The sequence below is a fragment of the Rhamphochromis longiceps genome, linkage group LG7, assembly GCF_057381845.1.
Source record: "Rhamphochromis longiceps isolate RC_006_pf linkage group LG7, R_longiceps_female_GT1.1, whole genome shotgun sequence".
NCBI lineage: Eukaryota > Metazoa > Chordata > Actinopteri > Cichliformes > Cichlidae > Rhamphochromis > Rhamphochromis longiceps.
This window is the reverse complement of record NC_140563.1, coordinates 63,435,029-63,456,228: the sequence shown is the minus strand read 5'-3', so window position 1 is coordinate 63,456,228 and position 21,200 is coordinate 63,435,029. Positions and strand designations below refer to the sequence as shown.

Sequence of the window (21,200 nt, the reverse complement as noted above, 5' to 3'; positions counted from 1 at the left end):
GGTACCACCTGAGCAACAGCCAGCCGACCGTGTCTCTGTGGCTTTCAAGCTCTAAAATACACTGCGCCAAAAATTGGTCCACTCCAAGGATCCATTCCCTGGCACAAACAGAGTAAGAGTCAATACGTATGTGTTGATTTACAGTATACCTCTTAAATGTCCCCCCTAACTGGCACAAACTGAGTAATGGTAAATGGTCTGTATTTGTATAGCGCTTTACTTGGTCGTAAGGACCCTAAAGCGCTTTACACTATACACAATCATCCACACATTCACACACTGGTGATGGCAAGCTACATTGTAGCCACAGCCGCCCTGGGGCGCACTGACAGAGGCGAGGCTGCCTGACACTGGCGCCACCGGGCCCTCTGACCACCACCAGTAGGCAACGGGTGAAATGTCTTGCCCAAGGACACAACGACTGAGACTGTCGGAGCCGGGGCTTGAACCGGCAACCTTCCGATTACAAGAGGAATGCCCAACTCTTGAGCCACGATTGCCCACACTAATGTGGTGTATGCTGTTAAGTGCCAGGAGGATAGCCATGATTTATACATCAGGAAAACCAAGCAACCTCCGGCTAAGTGGATAGCACAAAAGAGCTAACTCGTCAGGCCAGGACTCCGCAGTCTATTCACACCTACAGGCCAGTAACCACTCTTTCAATGATAAGGAAGTCACATCCTGTACAAGGAGGGACGCTGACTTATGAAGTAACTTGGATGAGTGATGAAATGTTTCTTCCACTGAAATCGCTACGTCCAGATGAACAAAATCAACTTTTTGGGAGTATCAGATGTCTTGTCTGGCTAGACATTGGATTTTAAAAAAAGGTGTAATCATTTTTCCATTGGTTTCCTTTAGCAAAATAAGACAAAACAAAATACCTCAGTGTTTGAAAAGAATCCTTTGAAGTTTTTAAGGTTTTACCATTTATTTAGGGAAACTGTTAACATTTGTATTCTCATAATGAAAATGTACATTTATCCATCCGCATAAAACATCACATGTACAGTACATCAAAATAAATACATCATCTGGTTGGTTTGCTGAGCTTGTACCAGAAGACCAATAAGTTAACTACAGCTACACTATTTACGCTGCTAGTCCAGACCCAGCAATACTGAGGCCAGTCTGTTACAGTCCATCAATTGAACTACATGTGAGAGAAATATAACAACAGTACTGCAAATCCTGTGTCAGACTGGGTAACAAATAAAAGAAAGCACTGACCTTTACTTTTTTCTAAATATTGATTTCCAGTTTACGAAAAGACAGGACTTTTCATGACTCATGAATGTGAATATGAAATGGATATGTGAAATAAACCCACCTTTAGCATTCTATATGACATTTTAGAAGTTGTAATCCTTAAGATTTCAGTCCTGGGTAAGAACACTTGTGTTTACCATAGTAATAACAAATGGCGCTTTTACCAGACCATAGATGTATTAAGTAAGATCAGTGTTGCCATAAAATAATTTTTAATGCTAGTGAGCATCCTTAGCATGTTGTTTTCCTAAAGTGTATATGTACAACACAAAGACACAAATATCAGCTAACTAGCGTTAAGTAATAGACTGATTATATAGTATAACCTTACTGAAAATATCCACACTTATCAGATGAGCTGTACCATACAGCTCCATTGGGCACTGGGCACCAACATCTGAGGTACATCTGAAACAGGTTGTCACTATAAATTCTGTTTGAAAATGTTCATATTATTGTTTCTTATTCTGCAGAAGTTCTGTATCCATTAAGCTGGTGTGCTAGCATGATGTGATAAAAATGGATGCTAAAGTAAAGTGAAATTTTACCGTACTGTTAGCATACTTTTGGAGACCACTGTATACGAAGTCCTGAATCATAAACATACAAAGATGAAAAGAAAAAAGCAGAGAGACTTTATGGAAATAACATAAAAAATGCTTCTTGGAGTTTCTGCAGAATTCAGTCAAAGGCTGAATTTAACAGGAACTTACTAGAAAGCTAGCTTACAACTACACAACAGGTAAAAAAAAAAAAGTTTTTTGAAATGCTGTTTTTATCCAGTTTCTGAAACGGCCCGTGTCTATACAAACAAACCTGCATATCACAATGACCATTCATGTACACTGATCATACGTGCGCTGAGGTAAATTTTTACTGAAAATAGCACACAAGTGCTAATCAGTCAAAGTTGCTTAAACACAGATAGGAATTAATCGTAAAGTAAATGCAATGGTAATGTTAGAATTATCCATATCCTGAGGAAGCATGGCAATGGGAAAAGAGTACCAACAGAAGAAGAATGAAAGACATACTTGTGTGATTTCAAATATATAAGTAGTCTCTAGGTGGCAGCCATATGTGCTTCATTGTTTCACAGTCACAAGTCTCAGTTTTTAAAACTGGAGTCTTCAAACTGAAACTAGCTCAACAGTGTTTCAGAGTATAAACATTAAGCTTAATCTGGTACAGAAAAGGAACTTATAAATACATTAGAGATGTTTTTCACATTAACTGTTCTTCTGCAGTGAGAGGAACACAGAACAAAACTGCTAACCTGTATAAACCAGCTCTTTATATTTACATAACAAGGTGGATCCTTTGCAGATTTTCTGGAAATTTCTCAACATTTAAGTGGATATTTGATTAATGATACAGCACTCTGCTGTGCATACTTGTGAATCTTGATTTCTGTGAATATCTTCTTTGTGTAAAGACAATTTGAGTGCTGCCTGGAACTGGTAATTAATTTATAGAGATTACAGAATTTGAGACTATTCAAAGACTACTGCAGAAAAGAAAATCATGATAAATAGTTTCAAAAATCTGTTAAATCTTAAGGATTATAACTTCACCTCTTAAGACTTTTACAGTCAAGAAAAATATACTAAAAAGTGCTTTGATACCCACATTTCTCTCATTTCCTATCCCTCCCTCCTTCATTTCCCACAATAGCCATTTTCTCACATGAACTTCAGACAATTTCACAAGAACCTAACTGGAATATTTTCCATATTTTCCTTATATGTAATACACAACAAGAAATACTTCAGAGGAATTTGTTTTTCTGGAAAATGATTCATGTGTTTTAGGTGAGAAAGTTGCTTGTATAGAGTGTGCATTAGGCAGCACATATGACACACACTCATGCAATTACTTGCACTAGTGGGTGCACTAGCCCTGCTATCACACAGACTAGGCAGCTGGCAAGTTAATGGCTGCCTAATGTTCAATCCAATTCTCGGACCTCAGTTAGATATTATCTAGAAAAGTTAGGAACTGCAGTACATGTGTGAAAATGACCCATGTTTGATGTTCTCAGATGTTATTTGGGCCTTTTCCCCATTTCCTCTATCATTCAACCTCTCCCAGACTGGTAGACTGGTCAGTTGCTGACTATCAATTGTCTTTCTTCTTTTTGGTTCAAGTAACCTCTCATAATTCCCATAATGTCTACAAAAGCTGTCACATCAGAGAAGGAGAGAACAGGATCCATCAATGCAGAAGGGGCTGGACATCATTATTTGTATTTACATCGCCTCCTCCTGGGTGGAGAAGCGAGAGAGGAGAGTGTGAAGAGTTAGGTCAGGGCGGTCAGTCTTGTCACGCTTCACAAATATCTTTTGAGAAGATTCTCATATCGATACTTCATACTCTCGAGTGTCCTGCTGTAATTGAAATGAGAATTATTAAATCAAAGGAATGGACACATTGAATGTACTCCTGCAGCTTTTACCCCACACTTGAGGTATTTGTTGTTGCAATTTTGGCAGTATCTAAATAAAATTCAATTCAATTCATTTGAACTTAACTGAATAGAACTTACTCCTCCTGTTTCATAGAGCGGGTTGTCAAACTCTGTCTCCACAGTGATTTGTCGGTAAGGGTGAGGGTAGATAAGAGGCAGCCTTAAGTTGGAGTTATATCTGCACCTAATATACATAATGAGGAAAAAACAGACACAAAAAAACACAAATTCAGAGTTTTAGTACCTGTTCCTTCACAATGGCTCAGCGCCAGTGTGCGACTGCCAAAGACTTTGCTTCTAGTTTTCTAAGAAACAAATATGTTGCATTACTTTTGAGGTCTAGATTATGTGAAAGACCCCTAACTTTTTGCTACAGTTATAGCAGTAAGTGAGTTAAAAGGTGACACCAATGGGGTTCTGACCAAGAGCCTGCATAGTATGAGCTGTGGCCCAGACTGTGCTAATCAAACAAATGTTATCAAGACAATAACAGTCAGAAACAATTAAGGTCTCACCCTTGTATATAAATCTCATGGTCTAGGATCTTACCGAGTGACATAGACGTACACTCCTCCCAGCAGCACAGACAGCAACAGAATGAGGATGAAAATGGCCAGTGCTATGTTTCCTCCATCCAAAGGGGAACCTGCAGTCGCTTCTGCAACTGACAGACAAAACATGAATAAAACAAGGTTTATTTAACCGCAGATCATTATCCAGAGAATACATAAATCTTCTAAAGGTTTCATTAGAGGTGGTTTAGCAAACATAGGTGGATGCTCTGTGAAATCACATGGATAAACACAGCTGGAGGTAGAAACAAAACATGGGAATGAAGTTGATGCAAATGCAGGGAGAGCACACAGACAGGTAAAGCTTTGTTGCCTGTGAGGTGGTTTGTTTTAGGGGTTTTTTTTGTAATTCTATAAAACAGACTGTGTAGGGTTTTAGCCCACAGCACATACTGTACACAGACACTCACCTTCCAAAGCATGGTTGCCAAAGCAGTCTTGGTTGGCTGCAAGACATCATTCTGTCAGTCAGTGCATATGAAAATTGACATAACTTTTTATGTTGAATTTGTTTACATAACGTTCTCTTGAATTGTATGTTTGCTAATGCCCACTCTTCCTATTGTTAAAATCGGTCAAGCTTTCTTTTCTTATGTATTCCAATTCAACCCTGTCTCACAGCAATTTGTGAAATAGGAGACTATGTAATATTTAATTGATCAGTTTTATTTAATCCATCAAAATTAATTCCATGGGATTATTTTTGTTTCAGTTTAGCAAAAGATTGAGGTTTGGGTTAAACAGAGCTATTAAGCAAGTAAGAGATGCTTGTTTTTTTTTTTCAGAAAAGGTGACTCATGGAGCCTCAGTAATTTCCAGAATTTAGCAATACGCCCCAGCCAAACCATAATGCTGGTCCATTGTGAATATGGTATAACAAAATGATACTTGCACAATATTCAGTGACACAGCCAGCTATTTTTGTCATAAATGTCTATAAATAAAAATTCACAGAGCATATTAAAGATTTGTTTTTAGGCTTTGCAATTTTATGGAATGTTACCATTTATATTATGTGGCAGCTCAGGTGATGGTAAAAGCAGAGGGAAGGTGAAAGACCCAAAAGACGTTTTAAATATGCCTCCAGCTTTGAAAAATTGACCATATACAGTAAAAGAATCAAAAATAAATTATGAATTAAACTAAATATCACACTAATCAAATTAATCACTGTATTAGTACATATTAACTGCACAAATTCATAGTGACTAGTGACACTTTGTTTAACATGGACAACTAATTCATTACTCTAAAATAATCTGGGTAATAAAAAAAACACACACACACATTATCTCCTGCATTTACCTGTCCAAGCCTTTTTCTCTCTCCTAACTCTCTCTCTGAGCTTGGGAACCTTCAGGAGGATTCAGCCTGAAAATTCCCTGCAGTGAGACAGCACCCTGACCCTGACACTCATCTCCTTGAGTTTTCAGCACAACAGCAAAAACTATACAAGGATAACAGCATGGAAAAGACACGCAAAAACTTTGACATGGCCTTCATTTTCCTAGATTATTGGAGATTTACATAATGAATTAATAATAGTATATAGGCTATACACATAGATACCCTAAGAGTCTTCATCAAGAACGGGGATGGGAATGTGGGGTACAACACTAGATGCCAACTTCAAGCCCATAGCACAAGTCACCATCAAGTGCAGGATCTACCAAGGACATACTGGCCCCACTGCTGTTCTGCATAGGCCTGAACCCCCTCAGTGAGATCTTTAACAAGACTGGCTATGAATACTGACTACAGAATGGAGCAATTGTCAGCCGCCTCCTCCACATGGATGACATCAAGCTGTATGCCAAGAGTGAAGAAGACATAAATTCACTGATCCATACCACCAGGAAATAAAGCAATGACATCGGAATGACGTCCGGACTGGAGAAGTGTAGTCGGATGATAACAAAGAGAAGGAAGGTAGTCAGAACTGAGGGGATCGAACTACCAGAAGGCAACATTGCAGACATAGAGGACAGCTACAAGTACCTTGGGATCCCACAGGCAAATGGGAACCATGAAGAGGCCGCTAGGAAAGCTGCAACCACCAAGTACCTGCAGAGGATCAGGGAAGTCCTGAGGAGTCAGCTGAAAGGTAAGAACAAGATCTGGGCTATCAACACCTACGCCCTGCCCATGATCAGGTACTCTGTTGGGATAATAAGCTGGCCAGAGGAGGAGATAGAAGCCACTGACATCAAGACCAGGAAGCTCCTGACCATGGATTGAGGGTTTCACCCCAAGTCCAGCACCCTTAACCTGTATGCTAAGCGGAAGGAAGGAGCCAGGGGAAATCAGGAATACATCAGGAAGATAGCCCCAATCGACCACGTGCTGAGTGAATACCTCAGGCAGCAATAAACCCGAGGAAGTGGAGGAACCATCATGGCAGGACAGGCCCCTGTATGGTATGTACCACCAGCAGATAGAGGAGGTAGCTGACAGAAATCCTACCAGTGGCTGAACAAAGCCAGACTGAAAGACAGCACAGAGGCACTACTCATGGTAGCACAGGAACAAGCTTTGAGTACAAGATCCATAGAGGCTGCAGTCTATCATACCAGACAACACCCCATGTGCAGGCTGTGTAAAGATGCCCTTGAGACAATCCAGATCATAACAGTAGGCTGCAAGATGCTAGCTGGCAGGGCATACGTGGAATGCTATGCAGGACAACACCATAACCAAGTGGCCAGCATAATATACAGAAACAGGTTCCGACGTTAAAATAGGAGACTTCCAGAAACAGACGGATAAAATGGTGATGGCTAACCAACCAGACATACTGGTGGTAGACAAGCAGAGAAAGATGGCCGCAGTGATAGATGTAGCGATTCTGAATGACATGAGAAGCTGGAGAAGTACCAAGGGCTCAGAGAAGAGCTCAAGAAGATGTGGAGGGTGAAGGTGAAGGTGGTCCCAGTGGTAATCGGAACACTAGGTGTGGTGACTCCCAAGCTAGGCGAGTGGCTCCATCAGAACCCAGGAACAACATCAGAGATCTCGGTCCAGAAGAGCGCAGTCCTTGGAACAGCTAAGATACTGCGCAGGACCCTCAAGCTCCCAGGCCTCTGGTAAAGGACCCGAACTTGAAGGATAGACCGCCCACAGGGGCGAGAGGGGAATTATTTATTATATATATCCAGAGTGGATGTGTATATACATATATATATATATATATATTTTTTTTTTTTTTTATTTAAGTTTGTATGTATACTTCTGATTTCTGACAGTTCAAAGACATCATTAGAAACCCCATATTTCCATTACATTCATGTGCATGATGGGTGGATATAAACGTCTGATTGCAACTTTACAGGAGTTAGTGTTCTTGTGAATCAGAATAATCCAAAGCCTCTAAAAAATTTCTATAATAACGTATATTAAAATAAAATGTCCTTCAAAAATCTCACCCCTGCAGAGTGGAAGTGGGCCGCTCCAAAAAGAAGGATTTCCAAGGATGCATTTAATTGCAACCTCTCCTATGAGCTCGTAACCTTGGTAACAGACAAAGGTTAGGGACTCGCCAGGCAGGTAAAGTCTCTTGGACAGGATCTGGTAGCCGTTGTCAGGGAGACCGGGGTTTTCACAGGAAACAGAATCCTCAGCTAGATAAAAAGAAGAAAGAAAAAGAAACTGCATGGAACTCATTGAGTTTCTCAGCACAAATCAGAGGTTTCTGCGTCATAGCTCGACTGACAGGTTTTGACAAACCCTGGCTGAGGTGACATGACTCACGGATAATCTCCGCCTCCACCTCCAGGTGGCTGAGGGTTGATTGCTATGGTGCATTAGCATCACATTTACATATCAAACACTTCACCCAAACATTAATAACCCTGAAAACACACACACACACACGCAAATATCATGACTGCTGAGATAAAATGTGAGTGATGAAGCATCGTCTCTGGTATGCAGAGACGCTGTGATCTTTGTCAGCAGAGAAAAGAGAGAGCCAGGCCTTTTTTGCAAGAAATCACACAAACCCACTCATTTTGGACTAAAAAAAAAAAAAAGGAAAAGAGCCTCTTATCTTCAGTTAAGTGTCATATGTGACTCCCTATCCAGATGATAGGCTTGTGAAATTCTGATGCTAACATACTACTAGTAAACTACGGGACCCTTCAGCTCACCAGTTTGCTAAAATACATATCAGCAATTGCCAGTTGAGAACTGACTAACCTCCCATGTCTTCTTTTATGTCTGGAAACATTCTTTCAAATACCCACAGACACAGTGAGGCAGATGAGACGTCCACACAGGCGTTCCTGGCTCACGTCCATAGCATGTGATAGTGGCGCCGCCCTGTAGGATGAAGCCTGTGTTGCAGCTATACTGAATGGTTGTCCCCACTAGGAGTTTCGGGTCAGACAGGGTTCTGGTAGCATGCTCAACATGGCCAGGATCTGAACAGTACATGACTGAGAAAAAAGACAGCAGAGACTGTGATGAATGATAAGAGATATAATTTTATAAAAACAATAATACATTTTGATAAAAAATAAAATAAGCCCAGAGATGGACACTATTATATGCCCAAGAGCAGGTACAATCTACATGAATGTACTTGCTTTTTTTAATTCAAGGTAACTTGTTTGAGATCCAAAATGCACAAATATAGTTCCAAGCAGTAAAAGTTACATATTTAAAGTGGGGTTTTATCACTCTTAGGGTGTATATGTTCAAGCCTGAATCAAAAACAAATTCGTAAAGAATGGAAAATATTAATTTTACTCTTAAAATCTCAGGTTTTGCTGAAAGGATGGCAAAAATTCTGATAAGTCTATCCGTCTTGTATATCAGCACAGCAATGCAGAGGTCACCATAGTTGCAGCACAACAAGAAGTGTGTGAAGCTTGTTCTTACTGTGTGAGCTACATAAAGCTTTGATGGTCAGTAAAATTAAAAAGGTCCTTTACAAATACCAGCTCATTTGTAAGATTAAGAATGAACTAAGGGTATCCAGTAAATGTCCCCCCCCCCCAAATTCCATACTGTGTCACTGAATTCCAAATTCCCCAAATTTTATACTGTTTAAAATGTCCTGTTAGAGCTAGAGCTCCTGGTATATGCAAAAGCTGAAAAACAGAAGGGCCAATGTCATAGATGTTTGACACTACTGGGCCCTTTATTTGTATGGTCAGTTGATTCAAACACAGGACGTTCTTGCTGTGAGGCAGCAGTGCCAAGAAACGCATCACATTGTGCTAGTGCATCAGGTCCTGTGTCGCAATTGCAGAGCCTTCCACTATAGATGTTGCGGAGAGGGTGAATCATGTTGATTAAACCTTGGGTTCTTTGCAGAAATTAGTACTATAACAACTTCTGGTCCCATCCCACCACAAGACAATTTGACTTATAAAATCAGTCTGGCAAATTCCATCCATCCATCCATCTTCATCCGCTTTATCCGAGGCCGGGTCGCGGGGGCAGCAGCCTAAGCAAAGAGGCCCAGACCTCCCTCTCCCCAGCCACCTCCTCCAGCTTATCCGGGGGAATACCAAGGCGTTCCCAGGCCAGCCGAAAGATATAATCTCTCCAGCGTGTCCTGGGTCTGCCCCGGGGCCTCCTCCTGGTGGGACATGCCTGGAACACCTCACCCAGGAGGCGCCCAGGGGGCATCCTTGTCAGATGCCCGAACCACCACAGCTGGCTCCTTTCGATGTGGAGCAGCAGCTGCTCTACTCTGAGCCCCTCCCGGATGGCCGAACTTCTCACCCTATCTCTAAGGGAGAGGCCAGCCACCCTTCGGAGGAAGCTCATTTCTGCCGCTTGTATCCGCGATCTCGTTCTTTCGGTCACTACCCACAGCTCGTGGCCATAGGTGAGGGTAGGGACGTAGATCGACCGGTAAATTGAGAGCTTCGCTTTTACACTCAGCTCCCTCTTCACCACGACGGACCGGTGCAGCGTCCGCATTACTGCAGCTGCAGCCCCAATCCGTCTGTCGATCTCCGGCTTCCTTCTCCGATCACTCGCGAACAAGACCCCAAGATACTTGAACTCCTCCACTTGGGGCAGGAACTCATCCCTGACCCGGAGTGGGCACTCCACCCTTTTCCGGCTGAGAACCATGGCCTCAGATTTGGAGGTGCTGATCCTCATTCCCGCTGCTTCACACTCGGCTGCGAACCGTTCCAGTGCGAGCTGGAGGCCCGTCTGGCAAATTATAGTACAAATTTATTTGTACTATAATACACACTATATTACCAAATGTATTCACTCAGCCCTCCAAATCATTGAACACAGGTCTTCCAGTAACTTCCATTGCCACAGGTGTATAAAATGAGGCATCTAGACAAACAGACTGCTTCGACAAACATTTGTGAAAGACTGGGTCCCTCTCATGAGCTCAGTGAATTCCAGTGTGGTACCATGACAGGATTTCAGCTGTGAAATGAGTGCGGTCGTGAAATTTAATGCTACTAAATATTCCACAGTCAATTGTACCCATTCACAGAAGCACTTTTTCTAACTGTTAAGTGCTTACTGTCTAACATTCAAGCACATTCACACTCCGATGGATGCAACAGAGAGCAACAAGGTTAGTTAGTAGCTGACCTGCTCTACCACCTGAGCTACAGCCACCCCAATGGTGTTGGCGGTATTATAGCAAAGTGTAAGCAGTTAGGAATTACAACAACTCAACCATGAAGTGGTAGGTCACATAAAATTACAGTGCGGTAAGTGGATGCTGAAGTGCATAGTGTGCAGAGGTAACCAATTTTCTGCAGATTCAACATCTACAGACCTCCAAACTTCATGTGGTCTTCAGATAAGGTCAAGAACAGTGCTCAGAGAGCTTCACTGAATGGTCATGGTCAAGCAGCTGCATCCAAGCCTTACATCAAGTGGATTCAAGATTCAAGATTCTTTATTTGTCACATGCATAGTCATATGAGTACAACACACAGTGAAATGTGTCCTGAACTCCTCATTTGACTGTGCAAGACATTATAGACAATAAGTAAATTAAATAAATAAAAATATCTGGAAATTTTAAATTAAAAATCTTAAAATGTACATGCAACGGAATGTGCATGTACAAAGTGTTTTGTGCCATATTAGCACAGCAATGTATTGATAGCACGTAGAGTAAACAAGTGGCCGAAGTAATATAAACAGAGTAATTCAACAGAGTGACGAGCATGATCAGTGTAGAAGCCTGTGATGTAATAATGAATCAGATGTGATATGAAATATGACCGTGAAAATTCTGGCATGGGACAAGAACATGATGTATGGTCCTGTTTCATTCACTTAGGGATGCCATAAGGGTAGTGGGGGCATGTTCAGATTTAGGACTTGGACGACCTGAGGATAGAAGCTCCTCTTGAGTCTCTCTGTTGCCCCGATTGTGCGGAAACTTCTGCCTGATTGCAGAAGTTGAAACAGTTTGTTACTGGGATGGGACGAGTCCTTTAATATCTGCTGCTCTGGACCAACATCTCCTGGTGTAAATGTCCTGTAGGGAGGGAGAATAGACCTGCAGCAGTGTTCTGCTGCACCAATCACTCTCTGAAGAGCTTTTCAGTCCTGAACACAGCTATTCCTATACCAGGATGTGATGTTCTATGTGAGGATGCTCTCCACAGTGCCTGAATAGAAAGTCCTGAGGATCACTGGAGAGACCCCGACTTCCTCAGTTGTTGGAAATGGTACAGGCACTGCCTAGCCTTTTTGGACTGGACCTTAACGTGAGCAGACCATGTCGGGTCTGAGGAGATGTGGACATTGAGATACTTGAAGGACAACACCCTCTCCACTAGAGCACCGTTAATGATAAGGGGCCTGTAGACTCGGTGTTTACTCCTTCCTAAGTCCACCACCAGCTCCTTGGTTTGCAAGACAAGAAGGTGGCTGTCCTGACACCACAATGCCAGGTTCGTCACCTTGTCCATGTAGGCCACCTCATCGTTGTTGGAGATGAGGCACAACACCACTGCGTCATCAGCGAACTTCACAATGGTATTGGAGCCATGAGTGGCCACACAGTCAGAAGTATAGAGGGAATACAGCAGCGGCGAGATGGTGGTGATGCTGTCAGAGACACACCTACCCTGTCTCACCGCATGAGATCTCATTGAGGAAGTCCAACACCCATGCAGATAGACGATTGTTGAGTTCTACATGCAAATGGAATGCAAAGTGTCAGTTGCAGTGGTGTAAGGCACACCGCTACTGGACCCTAGAGCAGTGGAAAGGCCTTCTCTGGAGCAACAACTTACACTTCTTCATCTGGCAATCTGATGGATGAGTATGGGTTTGGCAGTTGCCAGGAGAGGGGTACTTCTCTGGCTACACTGTGCAAAGTGTATAGTTTGGTAGAGGGGGACCATAGTGTGGAGTTGTTTTTAAGTAGTTGGGCTCAGCCCTTTAGTTCCAGCTTACCAAGACATTTTGGACAATTTCATGCGCATGCACATGATAATATTGATGAATCACACTGATAAATGAGGCCCATGGCAGTAGATGAATGGCCAATTTGTCAACAACTATATTAAAAATTCCTCCTGTAGGGACCAAGGAAATACCTAAAATTAATTAATTCCATGAAGAACAGATAAAGGTTATTGTACAAACAAATAAAACAAGCAGAACTCACTTTTTTCACAGAATGGGGGTTGTGAGCTCCAGGAAAGATCCAGAAGACAGGTGAGAGTCTCTCGCCCCACCAGGTCATAACCAGGATCGCACTGGTAGGTTATACAAGCCCCTCGCACAAGTGCAACATGGGATGTTGTCTTCCAGCCATTATGGATCTCAGGCAGATCTGGACAAGAGTCGTTTCGAGACACCTCTGACAAGAGTATGAAAGAAAAGACATTCTGATTAATGGCTTCATTATTACGATGCCAATATATATTGTTCAGGCTTAGTTCAGGTAGCTGCAAGTCAAAAAAAACAAGTCAAGACAACAGCACAGCTGATTTCCATGTAAATAGTGAATATTTTTGTATTACTATCTAAAATAACACACATTCGTACTCTGATGGATGCATTGGAGAGCGACTAATATCTTGCCCAAGGATATTTGGCATGCAGACTAGAGGGAGCCAGAGATCAAACCACCAACCTTCCGATCAGTAGATGATCTGCTCTACCTCCTGAGCTACAGCCACCCCAATATGATAGAATGTGATGGAAGTATGGATTTCCTCAGTGATGGACTGTCTTCAAATATCAACTCTCCAGTACATTCACTCTGGCACAGACACCTTGCTACTAAAGCTGCTGATGAAAAGACAGAGTTTAAATTCAGATTTCCACTGAAGGGGTCCTCAACAAAATTATTAAAAGCTCTCAGGTAATTGTCTTGGCTGTGTTGATGTACCATCAGTCATAATTTTGGGGGGCTGCTTCAAAGTAACAGAATGCATTTAAATTAACACATTCTCATGTGAATCTCTGCTGCTGGCTTACTCCAGCAGATTCTGGACACTTAAAGTCATACCTTTGAGTTAAAACAATACAAATGGCTGACTTTGTGCTCCCTCAAAGAGCTCTAATGAAACAAAAAACAAATACAACACTGTGCATAAAAGACGAACATAGCCAGCTTAGACAACACATCGTGAAGCCTCAATGTTAGCACTTTGCATTAGCATCGTGCAGCCCCGCGCACGGGGCGATCCGCGCTTACTCGCTAATGGAGATTTGCTGCATTAATGCAGTTATTGTGTTAACATCATTTTAACGAGATTAACACTGACAGCACAAAGTTTAAGTAAAGTTTATTCCCGGACCACTTTGCCTGCCCCCCCCCCCAAAAAAAAGCTGTTCAAACTATTTTGCAATGACTCTCACTTTTGTTTTTTTTGGTGAAGAAGCAAACACATTTAGGGTATTTAGGTATTTGTTATGTTGTTATCTGATGCTAGCAAGATTGATTACCAAGTTGCGTTCAAAAACAGTGCAGATACAACATATCATCAAAGTAATAAAATGCAAGAACTTCTATCAATTGGCACTTCTCATTGATGTTGTTTTTTTGGTCTCAGGGTATGCCACTGTTTTGCTGTCTCACAATATTTCACTGCTTTCAAATTCATACATTACAGTAACTAATTTTCTCCTAATATTTTTACTTTCCTATATAAGATTTTTACTTTAATCAATCAAAAAATACTAAAATTCTTAACAAAATTGTTAATAATTAAATACTATCACACTATGTTAAGAAAATCCAAACATATGTGTTACGTATAGACATCTAATGAAGTTACTCAGGTGGGCCTTCACCCTTTTTTTCCACCTGAAGGTAGGGTAATGAGCCAAAGTAGTACTTAGTCTTCCCTCATTGAAGGACATGAAGAAGAAGAAGAAGAAGAAGAAGAAGAAGAAGAAAAATCCATAGAAATATCATATTTTTGATTTATTAGGTCAGTGAGCTTGTGACAGCGGTGTTAAAGGATAGTTGCTGACCAAGTGCAAACCATGAAGCCCTTGGGAAGTATTGAGTGTGTGTAGGATTAACACTAGAACAAGGGTTTAGTTTTAGCCTAGCACCTCTTCCTGCTTATAAAAATTAAATTCCTTTATTATAATAATAATGATAATAATGGATTGGATTTATATAGCGCTTTTCAAGGCACCCAAAGCACTTTACAATGCCACTATTCATTCACTCTCGCATTCACACACATATTATCACTATATTAGGCATTGTACAGCGAAATTGGAGCAGAGCTAGCATGCATACATTCTTACATGCTTTCACTCAGCATTCCACAGAATAAAATAACAATATAATAAAATTGAGAGTATAATAAAATAAAATAGTAAATGTAAAAGTATAAATACACACAAATACAGTTCTACGAAACACAATGAAAGGATATTGCACTTGTCAAAGAAGGATATTGCACTTATGTCTTTTTACGCATTGCATGTTCCCTATGACAACACCACCAAACACTTTTTTTGAAGTACTTTTTCAACACTATACTGAAAATTAAATATATTTATTAATATCTGTTAATATAATCTTATATGTGGAAAAGAAATGAATATACCTTAAACTTGGATTATGTCTAGACTATGTCTATGACTGATTCTATAGAAGTCTATGATCTGACTGACGATCTGTGTTTTGTGAGTTCACGTTCTTAGCCGATGTTTCACATCATCCCATAAAGAATGTGATGTTCATTTAATAAATTTTACCTTCATTTGGAATAAGAAAGACAATACACTAGAACCTTTTCTAGGCATTTTTTTTAAAATGTTTACAATTTTTTAAAATTATTTTAGTATTAGAGTATTTTCCAGGTCATTGCTGATTGTTGACAGTATATAGCACTGATACCAACTGTTACTCCTACTTATTACCACTTAATATACTATCATTGTTCTGGATCGTCATACCAGTATTTTGAGTTTCCTGTGTTTTGTTGATTGTTTTTATTTTGACGATGATATTCAAGTCTCACTAGTCAATCGTGAGTTTATTCTTTCCAAGTTCTTGAGTTCCCTTGTATTCACAGTTTAGTTTCTTGTTAGGTTACTCTTGTGTCTTGGTCTCTCCCCTGTGTTGCCTGTATGTGACTGTCAAGTCATTGGTGTTTAAATCTTTTTCCGTCCATGTCCCTTGCACTCCTCCATGTTTCTCGTTCCCTCCTTCTGTGTTTCTCTCTTTCCCTGAGTCCCTCGCCCTCTCAATCCATGCCTTAGTCGTGTCTGCTTTCATCTCCCTTACTTGTTCCATGTTCCCCTCCTCGTGGTTCATCCATTGTCTCTCCAGTGTGTCATATGTTTTCCTGTCTGTCTTTCCTCTGTTCTTTTGTCAACTGTAAGTGTCCTTGTCTGGATCTCAGTCTGTGTGCCAGTTCCTGTTTTATTTTGATGGTCACTTGTATCATGTCCTTTGTGCTCAGTTTGCTTTCCCTGTTTTGTTATTTTTAATTTGTTCCTGCTGTGCTCCCATTTTCCTTGTCACCACTCTTTGTATATATTGTCTCAGTCATCCCTTGCCCCATTTGCAAGTCTCTGCTCAACTCAATAAATCAAAAACAATCAATAAAACATAATTGGTTTGAATTGTTTAAGTCATTTGAAAAACTGCTCATATAAAAAATAGTGATTAGTGTAGCTTTAAAGAGGCTGCATTGAAAATTTGGCTATGGCACATCTGTAACATGGTGAGAAGCCCTCAGACATCATGAATTAATTACACAGAATGAGATTCAGCAAGATCAATGCATTCATCATCATTGAGTAGTTTTTTTTTTTTTTAAACAAATTGATTTGATCTTGGATTGGATCATCTGATCTTTCCAGCATTAAAGTGTGCAGTTCAAACCTTCCTGCTATGTTAAGTCTTGGGCAGATCTGCCTTAAGTAAAAAAAAAACAAGTAAAGATGAGAGGACAGAAAATAGAAGATGAAAAATAAAGTGGGCAGCTTGAGAATGGACAGAACGGAAATTAATTAGAAAAGTAAATTAAAGTTAAAAACTATTTAAATGATAATTCCAGTGTCTTTTTATTTTGTGTTCTGATTGTCAGTGATAACCAAAATTTAAAACAAGTATGCCTTAGCGCTTAATGCTTCTGACTTCCCTTCTGTGGGCTTAAGCTGACAACCCAGTGTTTTCTGCCACAACCTTTAAACTTTTAAAAGAATAACAGACAATAAATTATGCACAGTGTAAACTCTACAAATTCAATCCCTGCAGATCAGAAAACCAGTCCATATCAGCTGTTCCGTCAACTGATACCCTTCAGTGCACCTTGTTGACAGATATAATATCGGATACATGTTTGTTATCATTCATGCCTAGTTTATTCTCTGCCCAGAGCCATAATAACAAACCCTGACAAATAAAATTATCAATATCTTTATAATCTCCAAGCGGCAAATTGTTGGTGATTGATAGAGATATCTTGATGTATCCTCGATCATCCAGGTGAGGAAATCCAAAAAAGTTGATTCCATTCATCTGGACGTAGCATTTTCAGTGGGAGAAACGTTTCATCACTCATCCAAGTGACTTCTTCCGTCTCAGCTAACTGCAGGTTTCCCCGACCTTTTAAACAGTAAATTTGCACAATGACTGAAAGTAGCACTGCTGGCGAATAATGGGCTGTGAGGTCAGTTTCTTCATTAATATGCAAATTGTCATGAACAATGATCAACAGCCAGTGATCAGTGATCAGAGATCATTGATCAATGACCATTGATCGGGCCTCTGGGCAGCAAAAATTCTCCAGAAGGCACAGAACCAGATCCTCAATGAATAGCTGAGACAAATACATTTTTACCATCGATGTGAAATCTAAAGAGAAGCGGATCTGATAGTGTCTTACAATGCTTCTAGAGAGTATTCTTCGAAAGGTGTTTAAATTAACTGAAAAGGCTCGTCTAGCACAGCATGAAAAGTCTAAGACCATGAAAAAAAACTGAGTTTGACTTATTTTTTGTGCGTCAGAAACCAAACAAAAACATGGAGAGTGCCCTCAGTAGCTAGAAGAAATGCCACTCCGAGGATGAGGACAAGTGGGTGTAAAATTTGTCTGACAGGCAATTCACCCAAACAGAGAAAAAGAAAAACATTATCATCCTTCCAGCAGACAAGGGTAGTTGTTTTGCTAAACCAGAAAGACTATCGTGAGACAATTTCACACAGCTCTGTGACAAAAATACTTAAAATGAAACCCAGGGGAAGCTACACCAAGTCTGTATGGTTTACCTAAGATACATAAACAGGGTGTACATTTAAGACCAATTGTCTGTATGATCAGCTCAGTCACCTATAATATCTCAAAGTTTCTGGCTTTGATCCTCAACCCATTGATAGGCAGCTCTGAACACCACATCCAGAACACCTTGGATTTTGTTGAGAAGGTGAGAGATGTCATTATGGAGGCAGATGAAAGTTCGTAAGAGATTGCAGGATGAACCCCAATCTCAGCAACACAACAAAACTTCCATACTTCCAAACTTCCGTGTGTGTATATATACATATATACATATGTATATATATATAATTATATATATATATATATATATATATATATACATATAGGAATTGGCAAGAATACCAGAGGCGCAAAACACCAGCTACTGGTAGACAGAACAATCAGCCGAGACTGCAAGACCAGACTGACCAACCTGTGCACTGCCTGGATTGATTACAAGAAGGCCTATGACTCAATGCCCCACAGCTGGATACTGGAATGCCTAGAATTGTACAAGATCAATGGGACCCTAAGAGCCTTCATCAGGAACTCAATGGGGATGTGGCGTACAACACTAGAGGCCAACTCCAAGCCCATAGCACAAGTCACCATCAAGTGCGGGATCTACCAAGGAGATGCTCTGTCCCCACTGCTGTTCTGCATAGGCCTGAACCCCCTCAGTGAGATCATTAACAAGACTGGCTACGGATACCGACTACAGAACGGAGCAGTTGTCAGCCACCTCCTGTACATGGATGACATCAAGCTGTATGCCAAGAGTGAACGAGACATCGATTCACTGATCCACACTACCAGGCTATACAGCAATGACATTGGAATGTCGTTCGGACTGGAGAAGTGTAGTCGGATGGTAACAAAGAGAGGGAAGGTAGTCAGAACTGAGGGGATTGAACTACCAGAAGGCAACATTGCAGACATAGAGGACAGTTACAAGTACTTGGGGATCCCACAGGCGAATGGGAACCATGAAGAGGCCGCTAGAAAAGCTGCAACCACCAAGTACCTGCAGAGGGTCAGGCAAGTCCTGAGGAGTCAGCTGAATGGTAAGAACAAGATCCGGGCCATCAACACGTACGCCCTGCCCGTGATCAGGTACCCTGCTGGGGTAATAGGCTGGCCAAAGGAGGAGATAGAAGCCACTGACATAAAGACAAGAAAGCTCCTTACCATGCATGGAGGGTTTCACCCCAAATCCAGCACCCTGAGGCTGTACGCTAAGCGGAAGGAAGGGGGCCGGGGACTGGTGAGTGTCAGCACCACAGTCCAGGATGAGACAACGAACATCCAAGAATACATTAGGAAGATGGCCCCAACTGACCGAGTGCTCAGTGAATACCTCAGGCAGCAGAAACCCAAGAAAGAGGAGGGAGACGAGGAACCATCATGGAAGGACAGGCCCCTGCACGGTATGTACCACCGGCAGATAGAGGAGGTGGCTGATATCCAGAAATCCTACCAGTGGCTGGACAAAGCTGGACTGAAAGACAGCACAGAGGCACTAATCATGGCAGCACAAGAACAAGCTCTGAGCACAAGATCCATAGAGGCTGGGGTCTATCACACCAGGCAAGACCCCAGGTGCAGGCTGTGTAAAGATGCCCCAGAGACAATCCAGCACATAACAGCAGGGTGCAAGATGCTAGCAGGCAAGGCATACATGGAACGCCATAACCAAGTGGCCGGCATAGTGTACAGGAACATCTGTGCCGAGTATAACCTGGAAGTCCCGAGGTCAAAATGGGAGATGCCCCCAAGGGTGGTGGAGAATGACCGAGCTAAGATCCTGTGGGACTTCCAGATACAGACGGACAAAATGGTGGTGGCTAACCAACCGGACATAGTGGTGGTAGACAAACAGAAGAAGATGGCCGTAGTGATCGATGTAGCGGTTCCGAATGACAGCAATATCAGGAAGAAGGAACACGAGAAGCTGGAGAAATACCAAGGGCTCAGAGAAGAGCTCGAGAGGATGTGGAGGGTGAAGGTAACGGTGGTCCCCGTGGTAATCGGAGCACTAGGTGCGGTGACTCCCAAGCTAGGCGAGTGGCTCCAGCAGATCCCAGGAACAACATCGGAGATCTCTGTCCAGAAGAGCGCAGTCCTGGGAACAGCTAAGATACTGCGCAGGACCCTCAAGCTCCCAGGCCTCTGGTAGAGGACCCGAGCTTGAAGGATAAACCGCCCGCAGGGGCGTGCTGGGTGTTTTTTGTTTATATATATATATATATATATATATATATATATATATATATATATATATATATATATATATATATATATATATATATATAATTAGACTCTTGGGAATATACTTCCACCCCTCTTGTAAAGGGGGTATAATTTAGAATTTAAAATTAATATTAGCATTGTATTGTCTTGTTTATTTTTCTAACATGCTCACTATGACTAAGAGACCTCTGCACAAGAATTCCAATCTGCCTTGACTGCTGGTTTTATGGACAAATGGCAAATAAAGAACCTTGAACTCTCAGCACTGACCAAAGGTGTTTGCTCTTTAAACTGTTTTCATTCCCCATATTTCACATCCAAGAGTCAGTACTACAGGCAAAAACATAGGTGTGCCATGCGTTTCCCAGTTTTACCCATTGTGGCCAACTTGTACATGGAAGAAGTGGAAAAGAAGGCTCTGTTATCCTTGCCGTGGAACACCACCAAGTCATTGGCTCAGGTATGTGGATGACACATGGGTAAGAATCAACTCTCCGGACATACCACAATTCACTGATCACATTAACTGAGTGGACCAACACATCAAGTTCACCAGGGAGGATATGAAAAACGACAACACATATGAATCACTATTTAAGGTTTAACTCTCATCATCCAGTGGAACACAAACTGGGTGTCATCAGGACACTACAACAGAGAGCGAACACGATCCCCACAGATACAGCGGCCAGGGAAGCAGAAGAACATCATATTAAGAAGGCCCTGAGTAAATGTGGTTATTCAAACTGGGCATTAATCAAAGCTGAGAAGGTGCCTAAAGAAAGCTCCAGGCAATCCAGCAGAGAAGAAGGACAATTGCTACCTATGTGGTGAACTGTGTGGTAAGCTGTGTGGCAGGCTAAGTTAGGACCCAAACGCAGGACTCTCAGATGGAAAACTTAACTCAAAGCAGCAGCTTTATTTGCTAGGAAAAATTAACTAAAAAAC

General features: G+C 41.4%; 1 protein-coding gene across 1 annotated transcript in view; it reads right to left on the bottom strand.

Annotated features, from left to right (window-relative positions):
* Positions 1 to 1,851: 1,851 nt before the first annotated feature.
* The window catches only part of sez6l (seizure related 6 homolog (mouse)-like), a 113,732-nt gene continuing 94,383 nt past the window's right edge, over positions 1,852 to 21,200 (bottom strand). Inside the window, exons 11-17 of the mRNA XM_085414780.1 lie at positions 12,929 to 13,123; positions 8,553 to 8,744; positions 7,734 to 7,928; positions 4,722 to 4,757; positions 4,289 to 4,403; positions 3,818 to 3,923; positions 1,852 to 3,659 (exon numbers count right to left, since the gene is read on the bottom strand). Of these exons, the coding sequence (XP_085270906.1) occupies positions 3,627 to 3,659; positions 3,818 to 3,923; positions 4,289 to 4,403; positions 4,722 to 4,757; positions 7,734 to 7,928; positions 8,553 to 8,744; positions 12,929 to 13,123 (872 nt within the window). The 3' untranslated portion in view covers positions 1,852 to 3,626. The remainder of the gene's footprint in view (positions 3,660 to 3,817; positions 3,924 to 4,288; positions 4,404 to 4,721; positions 4,758 to 7,733; positions 7,929 to 8,552; positions 8,745 to 12,928; positions 13,124 to 21,200) is intronic.